The 27321-nt window shown below is 39.4% G+C and overlaps 1 protein-coding gene across 11 annotated transcripts in view; it reads right to left on the bottom strand.

Annotated features, from left to right (window-relative positions):
* The window catches only part of ENAH (ENAH actin regulator), a 173366-nt gene that overhangs the window by 49379 nt on the left and 96666 nt on the right, over positions 1-27321 (bottom strand). For 6 of the 11 annotated variants that reach the window (XM_070055420.2, XM_070055422.2, XM_070055412.2 and 3 more), the window contains exon 3: positions 24038-24215. In XM_070055420.2, the coding sequence (XP_069911521.1) occupies positions 24038-24215 (178 nt within the window). Of the gene's footprint in view, positions 1-1745; positions 1803-24037; positions 24216-27321 lie in introns of all 11 variants that reach the window. The other 5 variants (XM_070055409.2, XM_089311461.1, XM_089311464.1 and 2 more) reach the window with 1 other exon arrangement.

The following is a 27321-nucleotide window of genomic DNA, read 5'->3' as shown; positions in this document are numbered from 1 at the left end:
ATATAGCAAAGTTTGTGAATTACTGCTTCTAATAAAAAAAAAAAAAGTGGAAATGTTACAAATACAGTATCCTATAAATGAAAGAAATCAGATTAGAATCTCTAAAACAGATACGGCATTTCAGTCTTGCCTTCAGTACCGAATTTTTGGTTAAAGCACATTTCAATGTCATATTTCTATCTTCACAAATCTTTCACACTTAGCCACAGACTATTTAAAAGCACAAGACTAAAAGACAAGTAGGTACACAATACAGTCAAGTTTTAACTTAGCAATGTGGTAATTATACTGTTTGTACAGTTAAAGATAATAATGGGGAAAATCTACTTTTACAACTTTAAAATTTGACACGATTAGGGCCAAATCAATCTTTTCTCTGCAATTGGGCAAACTATTATTTGGCATGTGGACCTCAACATATTCTTTCCTTAGGAAAGTACAAAGCATTAAGTAGGTTTCCAAAATGAGCTAGAGAGCCCTAAATAACACAAATATCAATAATCATTCATGGCTGCTTCAAAAGATTGCCTGGAAGAATCCCCAGGAGGAGCCAGAAAAATCAGGAATCAAAGTTACTGATTAAATAATGTTTATTAGTGAAAATCTAGGACTTCAAGAAGCCCAACAATAGGCTCACTGCTGTAACTGTGTCACCTGTAACACTCCTAAAATCTAACTTCAGGTGAGGAAGAAATATCTCAGGATTTTCTTTTCTTCCAACAAATGTTTCTTTGCCTCAACCAGTAAGTATACACATTTTATAACTCTATAAATAAAATCAGTAATACTGAGGGATCACATTAAAAATTCTGAACCACACATATATAGCTGAACTATTTATATAAAATTTCAGCAATATGGCATTTTACAACTTCCTTTCATGAAATATTCTGGCTAGTCAAGGTATACATGGGTCAAAAGGGTACATATAAGTCCATAAGCAGGAGGGTGGGGATGGGAGTGGGGCTCCAATAATTAAGTCATTTTTTGACACTTAAATTTGCACAAGGTACCTTCTCTCTCTCTCTCTGTATATATATATATACACACATATATGTATGTATCAATATATAGCTTATCTATGTATCTCCTTGTGTGAGAATAAGCATATGTATGTATCTGATTATAATTTGGGGTAGCTAAGTGACACATCTATTTATCCATGAAAATAATACATAAATACACACATATGTATATATGAGTATAAACAAAAATACTCTATAAACTTAAATTCACTAAGCCAAAGATATCTAACCTACTGAATAAAGGAGGCCATCAATGAGAAATCAACCTACTGAAGCAAGTAATAGCTTATATCTGCCTCATAGTATGTACACCTAAAATTAACTCAAGTTAAGCAAACATTCCCTTTGAATAAGTTACATTCCTCAAATCATATTAAGATGAATATAAAGTTTATCCTAAATTCTTAGTTAAGTTTGCTCCCCCAAAAAATCGTTAAAACAAAAATGAACAAAAAACCCCCCTCTCATTTGCATTGGAAGAAGTAGACAAAAATAGTTTTAAGATCCTAATTCTAACTAAATCCCAGTAACAAGCCAACTCAAAAGCTGACCAAATCACCTACATGAACCACAACAAATATCACAACATAAAAACAATAGCTTGCTATATATCCCAAATACCAAAAACCAGACCATGGCCTAAGAAAACAAAAGTTATGGAAATGTGCAAGAAGTATGTACCACAGCTTGAAAAAGTAATGTAAACATAATGTTGCTTACCACAGAAAATACATCGCAAATTAGTGCTGTCCTGGGTAGCAGTAACCTTGCTCTGGGCTGCAACAGACACCTTGGTGTTAGAAGCTTTCAGACAATGGGGCCATCTGCAGAACTTCACACAAACTAAAAGGTGCTTTGAAATGTTCAAAATGTATTTATACATACGTCCTATCTAGATCCTCATCCTGGAAGTTCTGCAATTTAATAAAAACGTATCCTCTTTAACATTAGTTCTTAAAATTTTGTAATGTAATCTTACTTATGGAAAAACCCTACAATAAGCCATAGTTCGAATGATGCACTTCTATTTTAATTATCTCTGGAGCTATACAAAGACTATAATATGCATTTTAGGGTTATATTTCCTAAAAGTTAATGTAGATGAGATATAAGAAGTCAAGTTCTAAGGCCAGTACAGTCAATTTCATGAGATCTACCCTTTCATAGGCAAACTGCATCTGAAAAAATTTATGGGACACGCTTGAGGTCACATGAGATGAACTCATTTCTAATTAGGAAAGTTCAGAGACATTATTAACAGTCTCCTGCAATTAATAAAATAAAAATAAGAGTATCTTTGTTTTGTACTTTGAAAAAAATATTGTTTTAGCAAGCCAACATTTTACTATTTTTTTCTCAATATGCATACATACTTTATAAAATATCTTACAAAAATGAGTGGCCACATCAAATAGCCTTTAATTCAGGCTATTTTAAAAATTACTATATTAAAATTTAGCTTGTAGCAATGAACTAAAGTCTTTATGGGCGAAAAAACTCAAGAGGAGAAGCTGTTAATTTATGAGAAAGGGAACGGCTTATGCAAAATCAAAGTAACACTCAAAATTGAGATGGCAAAAAAACAAAGGAAAATACATTTGGTTTACTGTTAGTGACATCCAAAGTTTTACATCAATAACTTTCTGTAAAATCCTAAAGAAATTCCTTTCAGCATGGGAAAAATTTTCTTTTTCCATCTATATTAACCAAGAAACAGTTAACGGGTTAAAAACATACTGGCTTAAGAAAGATCAGAGAAAGAAAGGCAAACAAGACAGTTTTTTAGGTTTCTCCTAAAACTGTATTTTTTAAATAATACCACTCATTCCAACTAAAAAAGTTTGAGTAGAATCAGAACCCAACCAATTTATATTTTAAGAATACATATGTGAAATGGTAGTAAGTCTTAAGTATTCAAAAAAGTATTTTATTGTTAGAAATTATTTTTAACATAATTCAATGACATTCAAGTCTTATTTTTAAAATATTACATACAGCTGGTATCTGCAAGCACAGACAAAATAAATAAAGTCTAATAAATGTCAATCTTTGCTAAGTACTTCCAACCACCCAGCCTATGATTAAGTTGCATGCACAATGTTAACAGTAAGGACATACATATGAAGTCTCCCAAGCTGCTATCATTCCAAAGAATACAATTTTGAAAAATTTCAATAACTATAACTTAAACTTAAATTTTTTTTTTTTTTAAGTCTTACCAATGTTTGTGAATGGCTACTTTCATAAAACCTTTAGCAAACAAAGAAACATGCCTAGTCTGCAGGTTGTATCTTTCAGTTCCTTAAATCCGTATTTCAAGAGGAAAAAAAATTTAAGGACAATTTTTAAAACTTACAAGAAAAACCTGAGAAATTATCTCGTCTCTGACAGCAAAGTAACTGCCACATCCCATTACCAATCACTTTAGCAAAAAGTCATCTGACAATTGTCAGAATGCAGGTAAACCATTATCACTGCGCAAGACAAAACAATCGCCCAATCCCAATCTTTCTCACAATTTAAACTATTAAGCAACGTTATTGCCCTTGGTATCTTTAAGCATCTTCTTCCCACTGATTTTCACTTCATATTATCATGTATAATATCGATCTAAGTTCTGATAAAACTTGCTTGAATTATACTGCAGTTTGCATTTCCCGAAGATACTAAATTATTCATTCCACCCCATGCACAAGGCTAACAGCACTTCCTGCTTCATAGTGATACCATTTAACTATTTCTTCACTTAGGAGAGAAGGGGAGAAGATAGGAAAGAATGTTCATTGTCCAGGCTGGGTGAATTCACTAAGAAGATGACTTCAGCCTAACTCATTTTTTAAGACTAGTACTGATGCTCCAAAGCAGTTTCTCTTTAAGTTACCCACATTAAATACTAGGGTTAGGGATAGAGTGGGTCCCAAAGGAAAGCATGAACTGAAGAGGTTAAAAGTTATCAATATATATTAACCTCAACGCAGTGTGCAGAACAACCATTGCCACCTTTCATGCTTCCCCCAACCTGAATTTTCTGTACAATGAGGTGTTTGCTATGAGAGGAGAAATGCAGAAACCTTGGGCAAAATGACTACCTAGACTGTCAGAATTACTGCACTTTATTATTATGTGTAAATACTACAGCAGACCCTTAGCATTCATGCTTTTCACATTAGTATTACTACTAGCAGCTACTTCCAGGGCCATTTATAAAGGGAATACTACCCATCTCAGAAATTTTTTTCTTAGGACTAAGTGCGAAAATTAGTTTGCTTAAAGACTGTTTTCATTTTTGCACTTTCTGGAAATCGGTCTGATGAGGGATTGCGTGTATCGGGATCCAAACTGGGGGTGTCGTACTCTGGCCTTCATTAAATGTTTGTGTTTGTTCTGAGATACCCAGCAGACACTGCAGTGATATGGCTGCGTGCCTTGGAAAAAAACAGGTACCATTTTGAAGACACTTTGCTAGGAGACATGAGAATTAAAAACAGCAAATTTTATACAAAACAAGGGCATCTTTAAAGCAGCATTCTGAAGTATTTTCAAGTGTTGTGTTTATATATATTTTTAATAAAACTTCTATGTAACTCAGAAAATGGAGCAACATGCATCAATAGTCACACATGGAAAAATACCATCTTATATAGAGAACTTCTGTCATTTTTAACTCAATCTTAGGTGAAAATAAGTATGTGGGTGCTTTAAGAAATTCATGGAAAATGAGATTAAAAGCTAAGTTTATTTTAATGTAAAAAATGCTCTGAAAACCATTCAGTTTTTCATAATAATCACTCTGCACAAACTTTTTGAAGATCCTTCATATAATTGGGTTCTTATCTTCGTTTCTTATAAACTCTCCCTTTTAACTTAAAATCAATGTATTTTATTCTTTTGTAATCAAATTTTAAAATTATGGCTAATGGCTGATAAATTGCTGATACCTTTCTTTACTTATCTTAGGCTGCATAGACAAGTCTTAAAATGCTCCCCAGCCCACCATCTGTCTGTAAAGTCATTTATTGTTAGTTGTGGAATGAATGGCTCTGCCTCTAGCTAATGAAGTATCATGAGTCTACTAGAAGAGATGGGCCTACAGAACAGTGGGTAAAGATGCTGTTGGGGATGCCCACATCCCACACCGGAGTGCCTGGTCTCCATTCCCCATCCCACTTCCTGCTAGATACATAGATAGGTAACTTGAGAGAGAGAGAGAGAGACAGACCAACAGCCCAGAAAATGTCAACAGCATCATCTGACTGAGCTGTCTATGCTAGTTTTTGGTATCTGTCCCCTTCCCCAGAGCAAACCAGATCAAATCATCCCCCTTAAAGGTTTTCAATTCCTTCACATTGCTCTTAAGATAAAATACCAAAATTCAATGCTTTCTCCCAGTAATGACTGGGAGATAAATGATAAAGTTTTACTTTATCTAGTTCACTTCCTAGGCATCTCGCACACTGGATCTCCACACTGGATCTCCGTTTCTCAAAGGTGCTATAAACTTACGCTTGTCCCTCTGCAGAGTTTTCTCACACATGCACACACCCTCTGCCTCTGATTTTTCTTCTCTTGGTAAACTGGTATGCTTCTTTCTCCATCATTAGGAACTTCTTGCCATGAGTCCCCACACAACTAAGATAATTAGTTATTCCTCCTTCAAGTTGTATTACATATACTTTTTTCCTATTAGCCATTTCAAAATATTTGAAAGGAGATAAGGATAAATTTAAGATTAGGTTATATCAAATTTCCTCTGAAGTATAAAGAATCTAAAATTTAGGAGAAAAGTTTTAGGGCAACAATAAAAATAAAGAAGTTCAAACATCAAACAAAGGGTTGTTTTTGTTTTCTTTTACTGTGGATGGGGCTTGGGCAACAGAAAGAAAACAGACCTGCAATAGCCCACAAAATTTAAGTTTCAGGCACAAAATGATTAAGAACCCAATTCCACAAAGAGTAGGGGCATCTAATGATACCAGATGCTTCGTAACAATTTAAGGAAACACAATTTCATCTTCTCATCCACATGTAAAGAGTTAAAACTTAACCAAGAAAAGGGCTTTTATTCTAAAAGTATGAACTTTCAAAAGACTACGTCTGCTTTTTCCTTCTTTTTGCTTTCATTTTAATCTTTCATTTTAAAAAAAACTTAATGTTTTGTCATTATTTTCCCTGTATACAACTTCAAAAACAACACAGGTTTTTTTTTTTTTTTAAAGGTTTTATTTATTTGATAGAGTGACAGAGTTAGAGGGAGGGAGAGAGGGGAAAGGAGAGAGGGATGGAAGCGGGGGGGTTGGGGGGGGGAATCTTCCATCCATTGGTTCACTTCCCAAACGGCCACAAAGGCCAAGGCTGGCCCAGGCAGATGCCAGAAACCTGAATTCCATCCAGGTCTCCCACATGCATGGAAAGGGCCTGAGAAGTTGGGCCATCTTCTTTTGCTTCCCCAGGCACATTTATCAGGGAGCTGGAGCAGAAGCAGAGCAACTGGGAGGGACTCCAATCAGTGCTCTGATATGAGATGCTAGAGTCGCAAGCGGTAGCTTAGCCTGCTGTACCACAGCACTGGCTCCAAGAGCCAATTATTTAAACTTAGAAAGCATGTCTCAATACATGAATACATCTTTTTGGAGTGGGCCAAAGGTGGGGTGGGTGTTGGCTTAAGGGCACAGGTTTCTTTGTGCTATGATGAAAATGTTCTAAAATTGTGATGTTTCCACAACCCTGTGAATAGATATGTATCAAAATTGCTAAACTGTATACTATAAAAGTGCAGTGCTATGCATTATGTCCTTCATCCCAAAATTCCTTATAAATTAAGTTGAAAATATCTAAATGCCTATCACTTTTCCATTATGAAAAATACTAACTGTGACTACCTCTGGATGGTGGGATTTTTATGGTCTTTTTAGGCTTTTCAGCACTGCTTAACTTTTTATAAGCAGCACACTTTGTTAGAATCAGAAAGAAAAAAAAAACATACTTTCACTTGAAAAACAAATGCTATCCTTGAAGTTAGAGTTCAATGAACAAGAGTGGTCCTTGTCGGACAGCACTCTAACTGGCTCTAGTTTCTGACACAAATGGATGTAAACAAAGAATAAAGGGACTCCACTGTGACCTCAAATGCCTGGGAGAACTGCAGAGCCAGGGTCCAAGTGCCAGCATCAGGCTGAGGAAGGCAAACAGCAATTTCTTCTGCAACCAGGCTCTTTTCCAGCACGAGTCAGACCCAAGGCATTTCTGAGGTTGTGACACTCAAGACACATCCAGTCAAGATGCTTCATCAAAAACCAAGACTGTCCTATTTAAACCAGGACAGCTGTCTCCTTTTTCATGGGGACGCCAGTGCTCTTGCTCTTCTCTTTTCTCTGCTCTAATTCACAGCATTTCAAAAAGTGGCTTACCAAGAAACCATTTTTTATCTAAAATAACACAAGCCAGCACATTATCAAAATGAAAGGATCTCCAAACTTAATTTTTGGAATTTGAAACCATGTAAAATTTTCTTAAAGGAATAATTTTGTTAAGTACTTTAAAAATAAACTGGGTTCATCTCACATGGAATTTTTTTAAAGATCTGTTTATTTATTTGAAAGGCACAGTGACAGGGAGAGAGAGAGACAGATGGAGAGAGGTCCTTCCATCCACCGGTTCACGCACCAAATGTCCACAACAGTCAGGGCTGGGCAGAACTGAAGTCAGAACCATGGAACTCCATCCAGATCTCCCACGTGGGTGGCAGGGATCATTTGAGCCGTCATTAACTGTCTTCCCAAGCACATTAGCAGAAAGCTAGGTCAGATATGGAGTAGCCAGTACTTGAAATAACATCATGATGTTGAATATGGGTGTCCTAAGCAAGGGTTTAGCCTACTATGCCACAACACTAGTCCCTCATATGAAGAATTAAATAAATCTAAAGTTATTAGTGTGGACTGTCAGCAGACATTTTAAAAATTTATTCTACAAACTGAATGTCATTAACCTCAATCTCTGAGATGTAATTATACGAATGACAACATGCATCATTATTTCACAACTCTTTTAGACATATATTGTTTTGTAACTATTAGGCCATAAATTCTGGCATGTCATTTCAAATGATGACAGTATACTGTAGAGATGAAACATCAGTTCACTCAAACAAACAAATGAAACAATTTGGCATTTACACTGCCAAACTTACAGAAATTAAGAAAAATTTAAATGTTCCTGCTCTTAAGTGTCGCTCCCCCTCTTCGTGGGAGGAACGACACAGGACCCTGCGTTGTTCTTTTGTCTGATCGGCCCTTCCCAGGTTTGCTGCTGGTTCTTCCCGGGTTGGCTGCCGTCCCTCCACCTCCGTGGAGGGGTGGGCCCCCCTGCCACTTTCCCCACTTCCGCGGGGGAGCGGCACACCGCTGGCCGGCTCTCTCGGGGGCTGTACAGGTGTTCCTTCAGATAGATGTTCCCCTTAGATGTTCCTGGTGCATGTTGTCTCTCTCCTCCTTTATAGTCCTCTTCCACCAATCCCAACTCTGCTACCCACACGCCGAGTACACTGCTCTCCTCCAATCAGGAGCAGGATCAGCTCCTGCAGGTTCCTGGTCGAACTGGAGGCAGCTGTGTAAAAGTTGTTTACTCCTCTCCCAGCGCCATATTGTGGGAGAGCAGATGCATAGAATAAGTCTTAATTCCAGTAACTTAGTCTAGTCCGAGTTGCTCCCCACATTAAGAACTAATAAATGTTCTCAATAAAACATTTATTAGGAAAACTGTATAAAATACCTAGTACAGTATTTTAATTGACATCTTTAGAATTTTAGTTCAACCTTTAAGCTTATATTGTCATACTTTTTCTTAAAAATTTTTTTTTATTTGAAAGAGTTAGACAGAGAGGTAGAGCCAGAGAGAGAGAGGTCTTCCATCCAGTCTTACTTTATTAAAACATTTTAAATATTAAACATTATTGCTTCTCGGCCTTTTGCCTAAGATCAAGTGTAAATGTTAAACATCAGCCTTTTATTGTTCACCTTCCAAAATTAGAGTACAGGTGTGGCTGTTTTGGCACAGCAGGTTAAGCTGCCCCTTGGGATGCCCTCATCCCATATGCAAGTACTAGCTACTGCTCCACTTCAAATCCAGCTCCCTGAAAATGCACCTGGGAAGCAGCTGATGATAGCCAAGTACCTAGGTTCCTGCCAACCACGTCAGAGATCTGGATGGAGTTCTGGGCTCCTGGAGTCAGCCTGGCCTAGCCTTGGCTATTGAGAGCATTTGGAAAGCAAACCAGCAGATGGAAAAATCTGTCTCTTCCTTTCTGTCATTCTGCCTTTCAAATAAATTAAATGTTTTTTTAAAAATTAAGATACTAAAGCACCACCAATTCCTTTTACTTAAAATAAAACATGAGGAGAGGTGTTTTTTAGCATTATCAGCAAGCGCTCAGAAGGAAACACTGTAAAACCCTAATAGCAACTAGTAGAACCCAAGCTCTTTCCAACTGATCATGTGACTGCTAGATTATTTTACATTATCTGTTTAGAACCAGCTGTCTGCTTCACCAGACTTGGAGATGCTTAAGGGTAGCATCCATGCTTTATTTATCTTCCTATTACCAGTTACCATCACAGTGCTTGCCACATAGTAGGTCACTGGTAAATCTGTTTAAATTGCTGTTTTACAGAACTGACACAATCTAAACATGAACTCACTGAAGGTGTACTATGCACCAGCTGTATTCTAATTTCCTATACATATCAATCCACCCAAATAATGCAGACAAGGAACAGAAAGAGTAGATATGAGAATGGGTAAATCTATCATTTTATAATAAAGGATCCCAAAAAATATACAAGACAATGCATTTAAACAAAAATCAGAGAAATAAAATAGCATTAAAACAGCCTTTAGGTAGCTGGCGCTGTGGCATAGCAGGTGAAGCCACTGTCTGCAGTGCCGACATCCCATATAGGCACTGGTACGAGTCCAGGCTGCTCCACTTCCAATCCAATTCTCTGCTATGGCCTGGGAGAGCAGTACAAGATGGCCCAAATCCTCGGGACCCTGCATCGTGTGGGAGACCTGGCGGAGGCTCCTGGCTTTGATTGGTGGAGCTCCAGCCGTTGCGGCCATCTGGGAAGTGAACCAGTAGATGGAAGACCTCTATCTCTCTCTCTGCCTCTGCCTCTCTGTAACTCTGCCTTTCAAATCAATCAATAAATCTTAAAAACAAACAAACAAACAAACAAACAAACAAAAAAACTTTAGGGGCAGGTGCTGTGGCATAGTGGGTAAAGCCGCTGCCTCCATTGCCAGCATCCCACATGGGCACTGGTTCGAGTCCCAGCTGCTCCACTTCCAATCCAGCTTTCTGCTATGGCCTGGCAAAGTAGCAGAAGATGGCCCAAGTCCTTGAAGAAGCTCCTGGCTCCTGACTTTGGATCAGTGCAGCTCCGGCTGTTGTGGCCAACTGGGGAGTGAATCAGAGGGTGGAATACCCCTCTCTCTCTTTCTCTCTCTGCCTCTCCTTTTCTGTTTAACTCTAACTTCCTAATAAATAAATAAATCTGAAAAAAAAAAGTATCCCTCCATTGAAAAAACAAACAAACAAACAAAAATCTTCATATGGGAGACCTGCATTGAGTTCCAAGTTCCTGGTTTCACCCTTGCTCAGCACTGGCCTTTGGGAGTACTTATGGAGTGAACCAGCCGAGTGCACACATGCTTTCTCCCCTGGCTCCACTTTCAAATAAACTGAAAATAAAAGTTAAATTGTGGCTTCAAGGGGAAAAAAATCTTTGCATGGATGAGAAAGTGGGAGTTCATAAAGCCTAATTGAGTAATAATATAAAGAAATGATCCAGAAAAACCTACTTTTGAAAATTTTAATTGACTGTAAGATCAAAATCCTGTAAGCTGCTGGGGAAGAAAAATAAAATTGTTAAAAGCAAGGAATAGGTCTGGTGCACAGCCACTGCTCAGAGTGAAGAAACTCAGATGGAAGCAAGTTTTTTGCCTCAGTCTTACCAGAAAAACCATCAGAAGGCAGGACACAAGAGCAATGTCAGCAGGAGCTGTGATTTTAGAAGAGCAATCCTGTCACCTCTCCTGCAGCAACAACCTTACACTGAACTTGTTTTTAAGCAGGTAAGACTCAGCAAGACAGCTATGGGGCCCAGATCATCAGTATGCACAGGAAAATGAAATGTGTAACAAATGCTGCTCATACTTTAATAAAATAACGGGTAAATTCTGGTAAAGCAACAATTGCTGGGCTAGTCAATAGTGTGGAAATATCAGAGTCCTGAAAACCTAGCTCTTGTCAGGGATGTGAAACTTGGAAATAAATCTGTCCTATATAACCTGAAGCCAAAGTCCCTACTATAGAAGGAGAAGATGTAATTCAAGTAGATTTTACACAAAAACAGTATCCTTTCAGGACAGTAAAACAGTCTGGCTTCCTTAAGAACAAAATTGGGCTTTAACATCTATTCATGTAAATAATACTATAAATATTATGGCATTAAATATATTTGAAAGCTATTTGTATGTCACATCTTATTCTAAATCAATGGGATAACAGGCTACATTTGAAAAACAAAATGTTGTCTTGGCCTGCTGAAAGAGACACTTCAATAATTCGATATTTACAAGAACAAAATCTGTTAGTAGGGAGCTACTGCTGTGGTGTAACAGGCATAGCTGCCATCTGGGTGCATGTCCCAGATGCTTCACTTCCAGTCCAGCTCCCTGCTAATGGCCTGGGAAAAGCAGTGGAAGGTGGCCCAAGTGTCTGGGTCCCTGCCACCCACATAGGAGACCCGGGTGAAGTTCTTGGCTTCTGGCAACAGCATTAGCTGGTGAGTGAACCAGCAGATGGAAAACTCTCTCTCTAAATCTGTAAGTGTGTGAACAGCTGTGTCACTAGCCTTGGCTCTGCCAAATTTATTTATAAGATCCAGAAACAAAGTGTTTTTTGAAAAACTACAAGCTCCACTATCCTGAAGGAAGGAAGAAAGAAAAGACACAGGGCCTAGATGTAGGAGAGAGTAAGTTTCCTCTATGCAGACTCCAGGGAGGCCAGAGAGCGAAGAATAGAGTGTAGCATTAAGCAGTCTGATAAAAAGCCGCTGCAGTTACACGGTACATACAATACATGTGCAGAACCCACTACACTCATCTGCAGAAGAGACCGGAGACCCATGTCCTCAGCATTCATGTCACTTAGTCAATAGCTTGAAAACTGGTGGTGTATGAAACCATAGCTTGAGGAAAATCTCCAACAAACAGGGATCAGTGACTACTCTGAGTAAGAGACAGTAATTCTGTAAGTAGCATACTACAACAGGAGAGATCAGAACAATATATACAAAACAAACTATTTAATAAAAATTTATTTCTTCCTACATGAATGGCACTGCAATAGTAAAATAGTTGGTACTTTCCATAAAACAGAAGTTATCTGTTTTGCTGTGTGAACCTTCTTAGAAATTACAAATGGGGGTGGGCATTTAGGAAAATAGTTAAGACCCTACATCAGAATACCTGGGTTCAATACCGGCCTCCAGCTCGTGCCTCCAGCTTTCTACTGATGCAAACCCTGGGAGGCAGGAGCTACCGCTCAAGGGAGACCTGAGTTTCCAGCTCCTCGTTTCAGCTCTATCCCAGCACCACCTGTTGTAGGCACCTGGGAAGTCAAACAGCAGATGGGAGCCCCCTCCCTGTCTCTCTCTGCCTCTCAAATTAATAAATATAAACTAAACTAAAAAAAAAAGGCTCACAAAATCGCATTGTCTACCTTGTAAGAATAACTTGGTATCTTTACATATGTAGCATGCTGTATCTGCTTATGCCACTTTGTAATTGCCATTCAAGTTCCATTCATGGTACTTACACTGCCTTGCAGATAACTGTGACCATGTCTTATCCTCTCTACACAATCAGTAGTCCTACAAATGGCCAACAATTTTGAATTATTCAATTGTTTTCCTCATATCATATAACATAGTACTTCAGTATAAGAATGCAAATAATTAAGTTCACTGTGGCTTTTTTTTTTTTTTTAAGATTTACTTTATTTATTTGAAAGGCAGAGTGGCAGAAAACTGATAATCTTCCATCTGCTGGTTCAGTCCTCAATGGCCACAACAAAGTGGGGAGCCTGTAATTTCTTCCAGGTCTCTCACAAGGGGTAGCGTGGTCTCAAGTACTTAAGCCACCTTCTGCTGCTTTCCCAGGTACATCAGTAGGGAGCTGGTTAGGAAGTGTAGCAGCTGGAATTCGAACCAGTGCTCTGATTGGGACGCTGGTGTCAAAGGCAGTAGATTAACCCACTGTGCCACAATGCCAGCCTGATTTGCTTCTTTCATATTAAGGAAACATCGACTTAAGACATTTTTTATGAATTAATGAAATAACATCCCAATACTCTTATATACAAAACACTGACTTCAAAGATATCACTACTTAATACCATCTTCAAAAGATTGACTAAAATTTTTCTATCTTGCCTAGATTATTATGGAAACAGGAATGCCCATTGGTAATGCAGAAGCAATGCACAAGACACACTATTACTACATAAAGACTCATGCAAGTCTATCCAAAGTGAAGCTGTAAAGACTGTCGTGCAGGTCTGGCTGCTACTGTTTGCTGTGACTGGTTGCATCAGAAGAGACATGGTTCCTACAATTCATTTCTAATCATCAATGGATAACAAGTAGAGTCTATTCATTTAAAGCCTGTGGGAAGCAGGGCCCGGCTCCCACAACATGGCGCTGAGAGGGGGTAAACAAATTTTACACAGCGGCTTCAGCTGCTTCATCAATTTGACTAACGAGCTGCAGGAGCTGATCCTACCTCTGACTGGAAGAAAGCGGCGTGCTCAGCATGCAGGCAGCGGAGCACGGATTGGTGGAAGAAGACTATAAAAGGGGACTCAACTGCACTTTCTGGGACAACTACTGTCTCCGGTCTGGTGGAGAGTTCGGGGGTGGCTTGGTTGGAGAGTCGGTTGGAGAGTTCGCTGGGAAGCTCGTTATTTCGTTCTTCTCTTTACTTGTGCTTGCTTTACTGTAGAAAGAACCGACTGAAAGGGAACAACAGCATCCGGTCCGGTGCCGCTCCTCCGCTCGAGGAAGGGCAACAAAAGCCTCTATGTGAAAATGGAAATTTCCCAGAAAATTTCTCAGAATTTTTGATTGTTTAACTTCCAACAAAACGCTTTTCTAATTTATGGGCAACAAATTATAAAAATACATGAGTACAGGTAAAACAATTGTATGTAAATTATTATTCTCGCGCAGGAAAGCATGCAAATAATGGTGAACCACCAGATCACCATTAATTAATTTCAATACACTTGAAAAGGACCATATGCCAGAGAAGCAGAGAAACAGGAATACAAGTTTGATAGAACTTAGTGTTTGTCATCCTATATCTGAACTCCAGTTAGTCTTGATCACTCCACTTCTGATCCAGCTTCCTGCTAATATGCCTGGGAAAGCAGCAGATGAAGGCCCAAGTACCTGGGCCCCTAATACTCATTTAGGAGACCGATTCAGAGTTCCACGCTCCTGGCTTCAGTGTGGTCCAGCCCAGGCTGTTGCAGCCATTTGGAGAGTGAACCACTAGATGGAAGGTATCTGTGTCTGTCTCTTTTTCTGTCACTTTGACTTTCAAATAAATTTTTTTTTAAAAAAAAAAAGCCATTCAAACTTTTAGTGACTAAGAATTAGATACAGGAGTGGGCGCATGGCACATAAGTTAAGTAACCAAATAGACATCCACATTCCATATCAGAGTCGTGGTTTGAGTCTCAACTACTTCACTTCTGATCCAGAGTCCTACAAATGTACACCCTTGGAGGCAGTGGATGATGGTTCAACTACCCGGGTCCCTGCCACCCACATATGAGATACAGTTCCAGACTCCTGGCTTCAGACCAGGTCTAACAGTGACAGCTGCTGGCATTTAGGGAGTGAAACAGCAGATGGAAGATCTTTGTTTTTCAGATAAAATGAAAATAACAAAAATTTTCAAAAACTTATCGTCATCTTTAAAAAGGATTTAGATATGGAATAATTTCATTAATGAATACAAATATTAGGAGACAAAGCCACATTGAGCAAATCAGAAGCATTTGATAAAAAAATCTTCATGTTGATCCACAGTCATTTTCTGCTCCCAAGGCAGTTCTTGAGGGCGAATGAGAGCTCAGAAAATAAAGGCTTAAAGGGAGGCCAAGGGAAAAGAAGCTAAGAGAAGCAGCCTTCCATGAGAATTTGGCACCTGTACACCCACTGTAGTAAAGAATATCCCAATAAGCCCTTTGGAGGGTTGGAGATTAATCACCCAAGTTACTTTCCCTAGAATTTAATTCTTTCCAGCAACCCTGGTTGAGAAGAGCAAAGGAGCAAGGCTGAAAAGTAAAGTTTTGCGGTGTAAACTGTAGAGAATAGGACCTGAAAACCTAATTTACTTAGAGAAGAAAACTCAAAACTCAATCAGGATATAATCAGGTGAGCTTAAACAGGAGAAACTGATATTGTGCTGGTTGTACTTTCTTCAAGTAACTTTTCATTAAACAATAATTTTGGCTACCCATCCCCATATGTCAATATTAGTGAGCTCTCGGAGTGTGTATCTGGATGTGATGTGATACCTGAAATTATTTCAGCTATATAAAGAAAATCAGTAGTTTGGGAGAAACAGGTGAAAAATGAAAATGTAGTTCAGTGTAAGATTGAATTTTACAGTGAGTCTGAGTCCAGGTTTTAGAACGAGATGTACATAAACACAATCCTGGCTTTAAATAGTTTGTAGTAGAGCCGGCGCTGTGGCACAGCAAGTAAAACTGCCGCCTGCAGTGCTGGCATCCCATATGGGTGCTGGTTTGAGTCCTTGCTGCTCCACTTCCGATCCAGCTATGATCCAGATCTGATCCAATCTGCTAAGGTCTGAGAAAGCAGAAGATGGACCAAGCCCTTGGGTCCTTGCACCTGCATGGGAGACCAAGAAGAACTCCTGGCTTTGGATCATCGCAGCTCCGGCCATTGTGGCCAATTGGGGAGTGAACCAGCAGATGGAAGACCTCCCTCCCTCCCTCCCTCCCTCTCATTCTCTCTCTGCCTCTCCTCTCTCTGTGTAACTCAAATAAATAAATAAATCTTTCAAAAAAAATAAAAAAGCTACAAAGGGAGGTACAACACTGAGTCTTTTGACTCCAAATTGAAGTTATTTCCCAGTCACAACAAGGCCTTAAAATTTTACTAAAGAATACAAAATAGGTTTTCTCCATCCTACTTTCTCATCCTAAATTGAGTTCCTTAAAAGTTTTTTAAAATACACCGAATATCTGAGGCCAATGTTATGGTACAACAGGTTAAGCCAATGTCATACGTGAGTGCCAGCTGCAGTCCCGGCTACACCACTTCCAATCCAGCTCTCTGCTAATGTGCTTTGCAAAGTTGTGGAAGGCAGCCCAAGTCTTTGGGTCCCTGTACCCAAGTGGGAGACCCAGATGGAGTTGTTGGCTCCTGGCTTTAGCCTGGCCCAGCTCTTGGCCATTATGGTCATTTCAGGAGTGAATCAATAGATGAAAGATGTGTGTGTGTGTGTGTGCACGTGTGTGTCCCTCTCTCTGTAACTCTGCTTTCAAATAAATAAATATTTTTTTAAAAAAATACCATGGGGGCTGGCACTGTGGCATAGCGGGTAAAGCTGGACCTGCAATACCAGCATCCCATATGGGCACCAGTTCAAGTCTCCGCTGCTCCACTTCCAATCCAGCTCTCTGCTATGCCCTGGGAAAGCAGTAGAAGATGGCCCAAGTCCTTGGGCCCCTGCACCCACGTGGGACACCTGGAAGAAGTTCCTGGCTCCGGAGGCCCAGCTCCGGCTGTTACGGCCAAGTGGGGGGTGAATCAGCGGATGGAAGACCTCTCTCTCTCTGCTCCTCCTGTTCTCTCTGTGTAACTCTAACTTTCACATAAGTAAATAAATCTAGTGATTATGTCATGTTTAAAAAAATATACCGTGGAAATTTTGAACTGAAAGACAGAGAAATGTAGTAAAAATAAATGATACAAAGGCCTGCAGATCCTATCTCCTTTGTGCTTCCTGACTTTCTTTCTAGTATACACAGCCTCAGTAAGTCCTGTCTCTCCAGGTCAACAACTCTATCTGGAAACATGGAGTGGCAGCAGATCTGTGAAAACTATACATTTACAAATGGGGAGGAATAGAAGAGGTAAATATGAGAACGAAGCAGAAAAAGACAGCACCCACAAGAGACTGTCCCTCCTACCACCCCCACCCTTCAATCTATTTAATCCTGAGCTACACTTTGTTTCAAAGTATTCCTTCTCCAATAAGATTAGTTGGTTTAGGAAAGCTAAAAGTGAAATACACTGTCCAAGATAATCTTTGGGATCTTTTATGGGCCAGATGTGTATGATTTCATGAAAGCACTAATAAATAACACTTCATGGAATAAATTCAGAACCACATTTGTTATCTACTATACAGTATTCTCTCTTTTTTTTTTTTTTTTTTTTTTTTTTGACAGGCAGAGTGGACAGTGAGAGAGAGAGACAGAGAGAAAGGTCTTCCTTTACCGTTGGTTCACCCTCCAATGGCCACTGCAGCTGGCGCAATGTGGCCGGCGCACCGCGCTGATCCAAAACCAGAAGCCAAGTGCTTCTCCTGGTCTCCCATGCGAGTGCAGGGCCCAAGTACTTGGGCCATCCTCCACTGCACTCCCGGGCCACAGCAGAGAGCCGGCCTGGAAGAGGGGCAACTGGGACAGACTCCAGCGCCCCAACCAGGACTAAAACCCTACCCATTCCTCTAAGGCAGGGTGAAGCCAGCCAGACTTCCCCCTGTCTGATAACTTCAGGGTGAAAACTCAGAAAGGAATTTTTAGTATTTACATGCAAAAAGTCCTTTGTTCCAGGAGAAGAGGGGAAGGCAAGGCCTATCCCCTTAAGAACCCTCAGCCTCAACCAGACTGCATGCTCAGCCCTCTGCCTCTCTGCTGAGCCGCCCGCCTGGCCTGCCCAGGTGTACTCTGTACTCTCTCCACTCACCATGTAACCTTACTCGACTGGGCACTCTCTCTCAGGTCCTGTCTGGAGAGGTGCCCATCCGTTCTTACGGATGTCCCTTCCAAAATAAACCTTGTTATTTGCTTTCCACTACTCTGTCTCACGCCGGGATTCTTTCTTGCACGAAGACAAGGACCCTGACATTCTCCAGTAATAGCTGGAGCTGAGCCGATCCAAAGCCAAGAACCAGGGGCTTACCTCTGGGTCTCCCACGCAGGTTCAGGGGCCCAAGGACTTGGGCCATCCTCCACTGCTTTCCCAGGCCATAGCAAAGAGCTGGATCAGAAGTGGAGAAGTTGGGACTCGAACCGGCGTCCATATGGGATGCTGGCATTGCAGGCAGTGGGCTTTACCTGCTGTGCCACAGCACCAGCCCCCTGTCTTTATTTATTAAAAAAAAAAAAAATAGATTCAATGCTTAAAAATCATCAGAGCGTAGGGGCCCAGCACTGTGATGCAATGGGTTAAAGCCTAGGCCTGCAGCACTGCCATCCCATATGGGCGCCAGCTGGAGTCCTGAGTGTTCCACTTCCGATCCAGCTCCCAGCCAATGTGCCTGGGAAAGCAGCAGAGGATGGCCTAAGTCCTTGGACCCCTGTGCCCACATGGGAGACCCAGAAGAGGCTCCTGACTCCTGGTTTTGGATTGGCTCAGCTCAGGCCATTGTGGCCATTTGGGGAGTGAACCAGCGAATGGAAAACCTGTCTCTCTCTCTACCTCTCTCTGTAACTCTGTCTTGCAAATAAAAATAAATAAATAAATATTTTTAAAAAATCATCAGAGTGCAAAAATGGTTCAGAGCCTCTGCTGGGTTTAACTTAGGTGTATTTACAGGGTGTGTGGCATAGGCAGGGTCACAGGGGTGTGTCCAGAAGTGGGCATAACAAAATACACAAAGGTGGTCTTTTCACTTCACAGAAGAACCCTGCCTCACTTCCGCATGACAGCACTATAAAACACAGATCACAGGCACTATTTTCTATATAGCTTATGAAAAATGCTGTGCATGGTACATGACTATAAATGCAAAGTATACGTGTCTCTGTTGGGAACATCTCTCTACAGGGGAGGGTTTAGCTGTGTCCCAACCTGTGAGAGGTTGGGAGTGGTGGTGGGGACAGGACCTAGGGGCACAGTTGTGCCAACTCCCCTTTTCTGAAGAAGGCTGAAGCTCACTTGCCTAGGAACATTGGCATGACAACAGTAGGAATCAAACAGGGCTCCAGAAGCACAGCAGTGTCTTAAACTGATCTTCACACTTGTAACCACAGGCTCACCACTTCATACTTGTCCTAAAAAAAGCAAACCTCTTCATATCAAACATGGATTTAGCATCCTACAATGGTCTACTGCCTACATGATAAATGCACACTCTTCAGAAAGACACCAAGCCCTTCTCAACCCTTCCAGTCTCATCTTTTGGGATTTCTTCCTATACACAATCTGCTTTCCCAGGCCATAGCAGAGAGCTGGATCAGAAGATAAGCCGGGACTCGAACTGGTGTCCATATGGGATGCTAGCACTGCAGGTGGCGGGCTTTACCTGCTATGCCACCACATGGCCTATTTGTCATTCTCTAACTTTTCCTTGCTCTTAAGTCACCAAACTTACTGAGAATGTTCTTTTGTAAGAGAGGAGGCCTACTCACTCTTCAGAACATAGTTCAACCATCCTCCTCCTTCAAGAACTTTCCCTGACCACTGAATTTTCTTTGGTACTCCAAAGGCTTTTCTTCATACTTCATTCGCCAACTGTATCCTAATTTTGCTAGCTTTGTACCTAGAAGCTTCAGCCCAATTATGAGATCCTGGAAGGGAAGGGATAGGCTTTATCATGTTAGTAGTATTTCCAAAGCCTAGCAAAGTACCTATGCTCAAAATATGCTCCCTTTGATGGTGTTTTTGTAACATAAGCTTACTATTGCTGTCATTATTATCAGTGATCTGGAAGACTGAAAAATAAAGCTGTCACTATAAATGTCAAGTATTCCTGGAAGCCACTCACTCCCTCAATTTTAATCCAATCAATGTTGAGCCGTGCTGGCGCAGAGAGGGAGGGTATTTTAAAATGCTGGTATAAAACATGCAAATATTCATGTTAGAAAGTCTATCAGACCAAATTAGGGAAAAAAATAAATGGGATATCAGTATTTATTATGAAACCTTTAGAAAATCTCAATCAGAAGGAGGGTATCTTTGATTATGTTCTTACTTTCTGTGGGGAGCAACTCGGACTAGACTAAGTTACTGGAATTAAGACTTATTCTATGCATCTGTTCTCCCACAATATGGCGCTGAGAAGGGAGTAAACAACTTCTACGCAGCTGCCTCTCGCCAACTTGAGTGACGACCTGCAGGAGCTGATCCTGCTCCTGATTGGAGGAGAGCAGCGTATTCGGCGTGTGGGTAGCAGAGTTGGGATTAGTGGAAGAGGACTATAAAGGAGGAGAGAGACAACATGCACCAGGAATATCTATCTGAAGGAACATCTGAGCAGCCCCCGAGAGAGCCGGCCGGCGGTGTGCCGCTCCCCCATGGAAGTGGGGAAAGTGGCAGGGGGAACCGCCCTTCCACAGAGGTGGAAGGGTCGGCAGCCAACCCAGGAAGGGCCGAGCAGACAAAAGAACAGCGCAGGGTCCTGTGTCGTTCCTCCCACGAACAGGGGGAGTGACACTTTCAAAAGATAAAATCAAGCAAAAGTAGTCTTTTAGGTAATGCTTAACATACTTTGAGGGTTTCCAAGGTATATTTAATCTTAGCTAAATAGAATGTAAGCATCAGAATAATTGTCCTAATTTTTAAAAAAATGAATTTTAAAAATGATTTCCTATTGTCAAGTGATTAAACAATTTATAAAATAAAACCAATTATGCAAATTTACCTCCACAAACAAATAATTCAACCATCAAACATCAGTTCAGAGAATATCCTTATTTAAAATCTAGTCCATTTCCGTTGGAGAAAGGAAGATAGATACAATGTAGCATTTGGTACAAAAGGAAGAATCCTAATTCAACTCTTTTCAAAAATGTTAGAACATGTGATTTGTGGGTTTTTTAAAAATTCCAAATATAACTCACTGTATTTAGCACCTCCTGTACTTTCCAGTATATTAGATAATTGCACACCAAGTTAAAAACAAAATAAGGGAAAACATTCCTGCCACCCACTCTTTCATAAAAAACTGGAAATATTAAACACATTCAAGCACCTTCTAAAGGTCAGTGTGACTACCCCCAAAGAAAGCTGTTTTTTCTCAATTTAAAAATGTATGTGAGGATTTGGGCACAGGTTGGGGGGGAGAAGAAGAGAGAATTGCATGATTACTGGTGTTGGCAAGAAACATGGGTTAGTAATTTTCAAACCCTGCTCTGAAGAATCACATGGGTGCGTCAGTGGCTGTGGGGCCCCAACACCCACATTAATCCAAAAAGCTGCTTTTATTTTTTTCTTTTTGTCATTTACATACTGAACTTCTGCAAAAGATTTTGTTTGAAAATCATCTCCAACCTTAAAATCCAAAAATCACCCAAAATGATTAGTGACAATGCACAATACTGACATTACTGTTGAATAAAAAAAATGCGTTAAGTTCAATGAAGAAAAATTGTTTCAAAGAGTGGTAAAACAGTAAGAAACAGGCAAGATCTAATCTATGTAGTTGCTTTACCTTCATGAATTTTGTTAAGCTAATGTTTGCTGATGGAAGTGGACACAAAAGCTTTCTTGACTTGATTTTGGCAGAAAGACAGTAGATGGTTTCAGCAGGAAACTGGCTGTGGGTTCACAGCCAACAGTTTTGGCAGGGGGAGATATGGTCAAGCTGAGAGCTGACATTATTGGGAATGTTTGTCTAGGTGGATGGGAGGGGCCCACATAGTAATATAGGGAGAGAGTACACCTACCCTACATTAGTGATCTGCGCAAGAAATTACACCCTTTCCTGCAGGTATTCCTGAATCCTAACATCTACCTCCTTCCGAGCTTCCACTTTCAACTAACGCCATCAACAATCAGAAATTAGTATTTAACCACAGTAATTTATGAAAATAATCATTTCCTAAATAAATCTATTTACATACACCATTTTAATGCTTTGTTTTCGCTGAAGAAAAATACACAGATGCAAAAATTTCTCTGCCAGTGACTTGGGTTTCCAGTGCCAGGTGATAGATAAGATGGACCAACTATATTCACCATTCTCTCCTTCCCCAGACAATTACCATTGAGGTGGCAGACAAAAGAAAATAGAACCTGAAATGTTAGTGTAGCTAGTGGATTGATGAATGATTTTCCTATTTACCAAACTTCCTGTAATGTGGAACAATACATCTTAATGCTCATTACTTTACAACAGAGAATGCAATTCCACATTAAGACCCAATGTCAAAAGATTAAGATCAGAAGGAAAAAAAATGAATTCATAAATGCTTAACTATATGACTATTCCCTGACAAAAACTATCCTTTAGATTAAAAAATTGAGAAGATGAACAGTAAGTTTAATTACTTTAAAGTAATATTCAGTTTCAAGTATCACTGGATATTCCTTTGAAGGTATAAAAATAAAAATATTGATAGTTTGCTCCAAACACAGGGAAGACAAATGTCATTTTTGCCAAAATGTGGTTCCTTATTTGTGATGTAATTCATTTATTTAATAAGATTTTAAGAACCACAATTCTAGTTTTTCCCTATGGTAAAACTAAGGTGAAAAGAAGTTGTATACTTAAAATAGAATGTCAATATAATATGTATACCCTCTAGAAAAACACAGTGACTTAGATATCTACATTCAAGATTGTACAGATTTTCCTATGCTATTTTCTAGACTTACATAGACAAACCAGAAGTCCCAATGGCTTACTTTTTCAAAAGATATTAAATATGAAAACCATATACAAGTTACTTATAGATCTCATCATGGCACTTACTTAGATCTCAAAAAAGATCTAATAGAAAATATCTATAGAACTAACAGCATAAGTTTCTGCAGGAGACCAAAATGTCTTCTTGCTCTGACATTCATATTTGACACAGACTAATACATGAGCTAGATGGTTCAATTCTTTTTAGTGTAGGACAGAATATAAATATAATTTAACATACTTTATACCAGATTTTTAAATTCTATACCATCAATAAAATGTCAAATTTTCATCTAACTTTAAGTTTTTCATCTTAAAATATATTAATAAACTTTTTTAACAGCACATGTATCATTAAAATCATTATACAATGCACAATACAGGCAAAGCCAACTGTATTTGCATTACTGATATAATTTTTATGTAACATTTATTTTCTGGTTATAAAATCTGTATCTTCAAAGAAATAACCACACATAGATGTGTTTCCTATCTTCTAAACCAAGGCAAAACTGAACTTATCCCTGACACATATATAGTTTAAATGCTGGTTTGCTTGTTTAAAGTAAATTATTTCTATATCTGTAATGAACAGGAAGTGTCGGAAAGGCAATTCATGGCTCATGCCACCTGAGGGAGCTCCTAAAATCGTCTAACAACTTTTAGAATCAAATTTTTATGTACTAGGGAAGAGATGGAGTCCTGCTTGAAGACCTTGGGCTCAGTAATGGCTTGAAAAATGTGTTTCTTCATAAAATGAGAATAAATATCTCCAATTCCTATCCTTATAACAAAATTTGAGTTTCTAGAGCAGGAAGAATACAATCAAATAACTTCAAATGATAGAAACAAAAATTACTACACTAACTAAACTCATAGAATCATCCTTTTAGACTACACGCTCATTATCAACAAAGAGAAGTTCATATTTTTGTAGAAAATAAATTCAAAACTCACTTTAAATATATAATGATTTACAAATTGGTCAAATAATTTGCTTTAACATATACATGGCACTTCACTTCAAGAATACAAGTAAACTGTGGACACTTTACCTGTTTCTTGTGAATTTAATACTTCTAAGGCATGCATCATGGCACTTGCGAAGACATTGGCATCCTCTTTGCTGCCAAAGTTGAGACCATACACCTGTCTAGCATCTCGCCACTGGTGGAAGGTCTGTGTAGCTTGATTGTACTTCAACCCTTTAGGAATGGCACAATTTATCACAACCTAAAAGACAATAATTGTTTATAAAATCAAGCTAGTACTTGGCAAAATCAAAGAAGTCAACAAATCGTGTGTGTGTGTGTCTTCATCCAAAAGTGTTCACAACAGATCTGGATAAAAATGATTAGAACAATTACCTAGGGCAAAGACTAGCCCACATAAATATCAGTCTAAGGGAAGTTACACTGTCTGATACTTACAAAGATCTGCCTTGACACTAGTGTTGTGGCACAGCAGGTTAGGGAGCCACTTACAACATTGGCTTTCCATATCAGAGTGCTGATTTGGAGTCTAGGCTGCTTCACTTCAGATCCAGCTTCTTGCTAAAGTGCAGAAGAAGGCAGCAGAGTACACCCACATTGAGTCCCTGCCACCCAGGTGGAACACCATGATGGAGTTTCCTGCTCTGTTTTGGCCTGGTCCAGACCTGGCTGTGGTAGCCATTTGAGGAGTGAACTAGCAGATGGAAAGTCTCGGGGGTCTCTCTCTCCCCACCTCCACCCTGTCACTTCTTTCAAATAAATAAATCTTTAAGAAAAAAAAGTGTGCCTTAACACTGTAAAGAAGCACAACAAAATTCATATCCCTCGTGACATATATTTTAAGTACCACATCAATAAAAAGTACATATGATTTAGTATGTAACTTAGTGAATATTCAATATAGCCAATACCTAAACAAGAAACAGAACATTAGAAGCCCCTCCCTTAGCTCCTGCCATCTCACAAGGTACTAGCCATACTTCTAATATCATAAATTTGCAGGTTTCTAAATTTCATATATGTGTGGTTATAAAATATGTACTATAACATATCTGTCCTCTTTTCCTCAAAATTATGTTCATGACAGCCACCCACAGCATGTAGTTTGGTTTGTTCATTTTCACTGCTCTATGGATTTCTTTATATAAATTGTGCTTATTTAACCATTCTCCCATTAATGAACATCTGCATTATTTGCAGTTTGGGGCTATTACAAATAGTGATGATAAGAACATCCTATTAAAATGTCTTTTGATAACCATAGGTACACATTTTGCTGGGCTTATACCCAGGAGGAGAACTATCACAGACCATATTTATGTTCAACTTAAATAGGCAACTCCAAATAGCTTTCTAAACTGGTTCTATCATTTTATACTTCCACAGCAGTATCCAACAGCTTGCACTGCTCCACCTATTTGCACCATCACAACTGGTACGACTGGTCTTTGTTTTAGCATTTCTGGTGGATGTGACACCAGTTTGCATTTCCTTGATTACTCTTGAGGTTTAACACTTCCTTCACTTTTTATTCAGTAGCTGCATAACTTCTTTTGTAAATATCTCCTTAAAACATATCTCCTGCCCATTCTTCCCTGAATTGTCCAAGTTTTTATTCATAGATCTGTAAGAGTCTTTTATATATCCTGGATATGATCCCACTGCTCATCATCTGTTTTGCAGACATCTTTCTCATTCCATGACTAGCCTTTTTTCACTGATACTTGCATCCTCAACATAGTTCTTCATTTAGTTCAAATTCGCAATCTTTTCCACTACATTTAATGCTTTCTCTGTCCAGTTTAAGAAATATTTCTCAATCCCAAGGTCATTAAATATTACCCCATATTACTTTCCAAAAGCTTTATTATTTTACCTTTCACGTTTACATCTCCAATCCAACTGGATTTGATTTATTCCTATGATGTGAGATACAGCAAATTTCCTATTTGTCTCAATATGGTTGCCCAACTGATGCAGCACCAGCTATGAACAGTGTTGCAGGTTTACCTCTTTTCATAAATTAAATGTCTATATGACTGTTTCTGTCCTCCTGGCCAAAAAAGCCTATCTTTCTGCCAACACTACAATATATTAGCTTTATTCTAAGTCTCAACAGCCACTAGAGTATATTCTCCTATTTTGTTCTTTAATATTGTTTTGGCTCTTTTCAACCCTTTGTGTGTAGCTACAATTTTACAATCTGATTGTCAATTGCCACCAAATAAAGTGTTATGGTTTTGATTATCACTGAAGTTAAAAAAAATCAATCTAAGGACCAGTATTGTGGTATAGTGGGTTAAGCCATCACCTGCAACACTGGCATACTATGTATGGGTGCTCATTTGAGTCCCAGCTGCTCTACTTTCGATCCAGCTCCCTACTATGTACCTGGGAAAGCAGCAGCAGATGGCCCAGTCCTGCCGGTTGCAGCCATTTGGGAAGTGAATCAGCAAATAGAAGATCTCTGTCTCTCCCTCTCTCTTTGTAACTTTGCCTTCCTAATAAAATAAGTAAATCTTTTTAAAAAGTCAATCTGGCACTGTGGCGTAGTGGGGTAAAGCCGCTGCCTGCAATGCTGGCATCCCATATGGGCGCTGGTTTGAGTCCTGGTTGCCCCACTTCCAATCCAGCTCTCTGCTATGGCCCGGGAAAGCAGTACAAGATGGCCCAGGTCCTTGGGCCCCTGCACCCACGTGGGAGACCTGGAGGAAGCTCCTGGCTCTTGGCTTCGAATCGGCACAGCTCCTGCCGTTGTCACCATTTGGGGAATGAACCAGCAGATGGAAGACTTTGTCTCTCTCTCTGCCTCTCTGTAACTCTGCTTTTCAAATAAATAAATACATAAATAAATCTTTTTTTTTAAAGTCAATCTTAGGAAAACAAATTATAAAACTATTTTTAATGCATGAATATAATATACCACCTTGTATTTAGATTTATTCAATGCTTTATGGCTGCCTATGCAGAGGTCCTTTAATCAGATTTGTTAGGTATTTGATAAATTTTTCTGGTTGTTATAAACAGAACAATTTTTTTAAACTTTTATTTTCTCTGATGACAATTAATTATTTCTCCATCATGACAATATACTCAGAAATAGCCTTGCTAAACTCTTATTAACTCTAACCTAATGGAGCCAGCAATGTGGCATTGTGGGTTAAGCCACCACCTGTGATGGAGGCTTCCCATATGAACACCAGTTCATGTACCGGCTGCTCCACTTTGAATCCAGATCCCTGCTAATGTGCCTGGGTAAGCAGCAGGAGATGGCCCAAGTGCTTAGGTCCCTGCAACCACATGGGAGACCTGGAAGAAGCTCCTGGCTCTTAGCTGCAGCCTGGCCC

Source organism: Oryctolagus cuniculus, chromosome 13 (genome assembly GCF_051225735.1).
Source record: "Oryctolagus cuniculus isolate XC-2025 breed Fujian yellow rabbit chromosome 13, ASM5122573v1, whole genome shotgun sequence".
Lineage (NCBI taxonomy): Eukaryota > Metazoa > Chordata > Mammalia > Lagomorpha > Leporidae > Oryctolagus > Oryctolagus cuniculus.
Note: the sequence above shows the minus strand (reverse complement) of the source record. Positions and strands in the feature narration are given on the sequence as shown.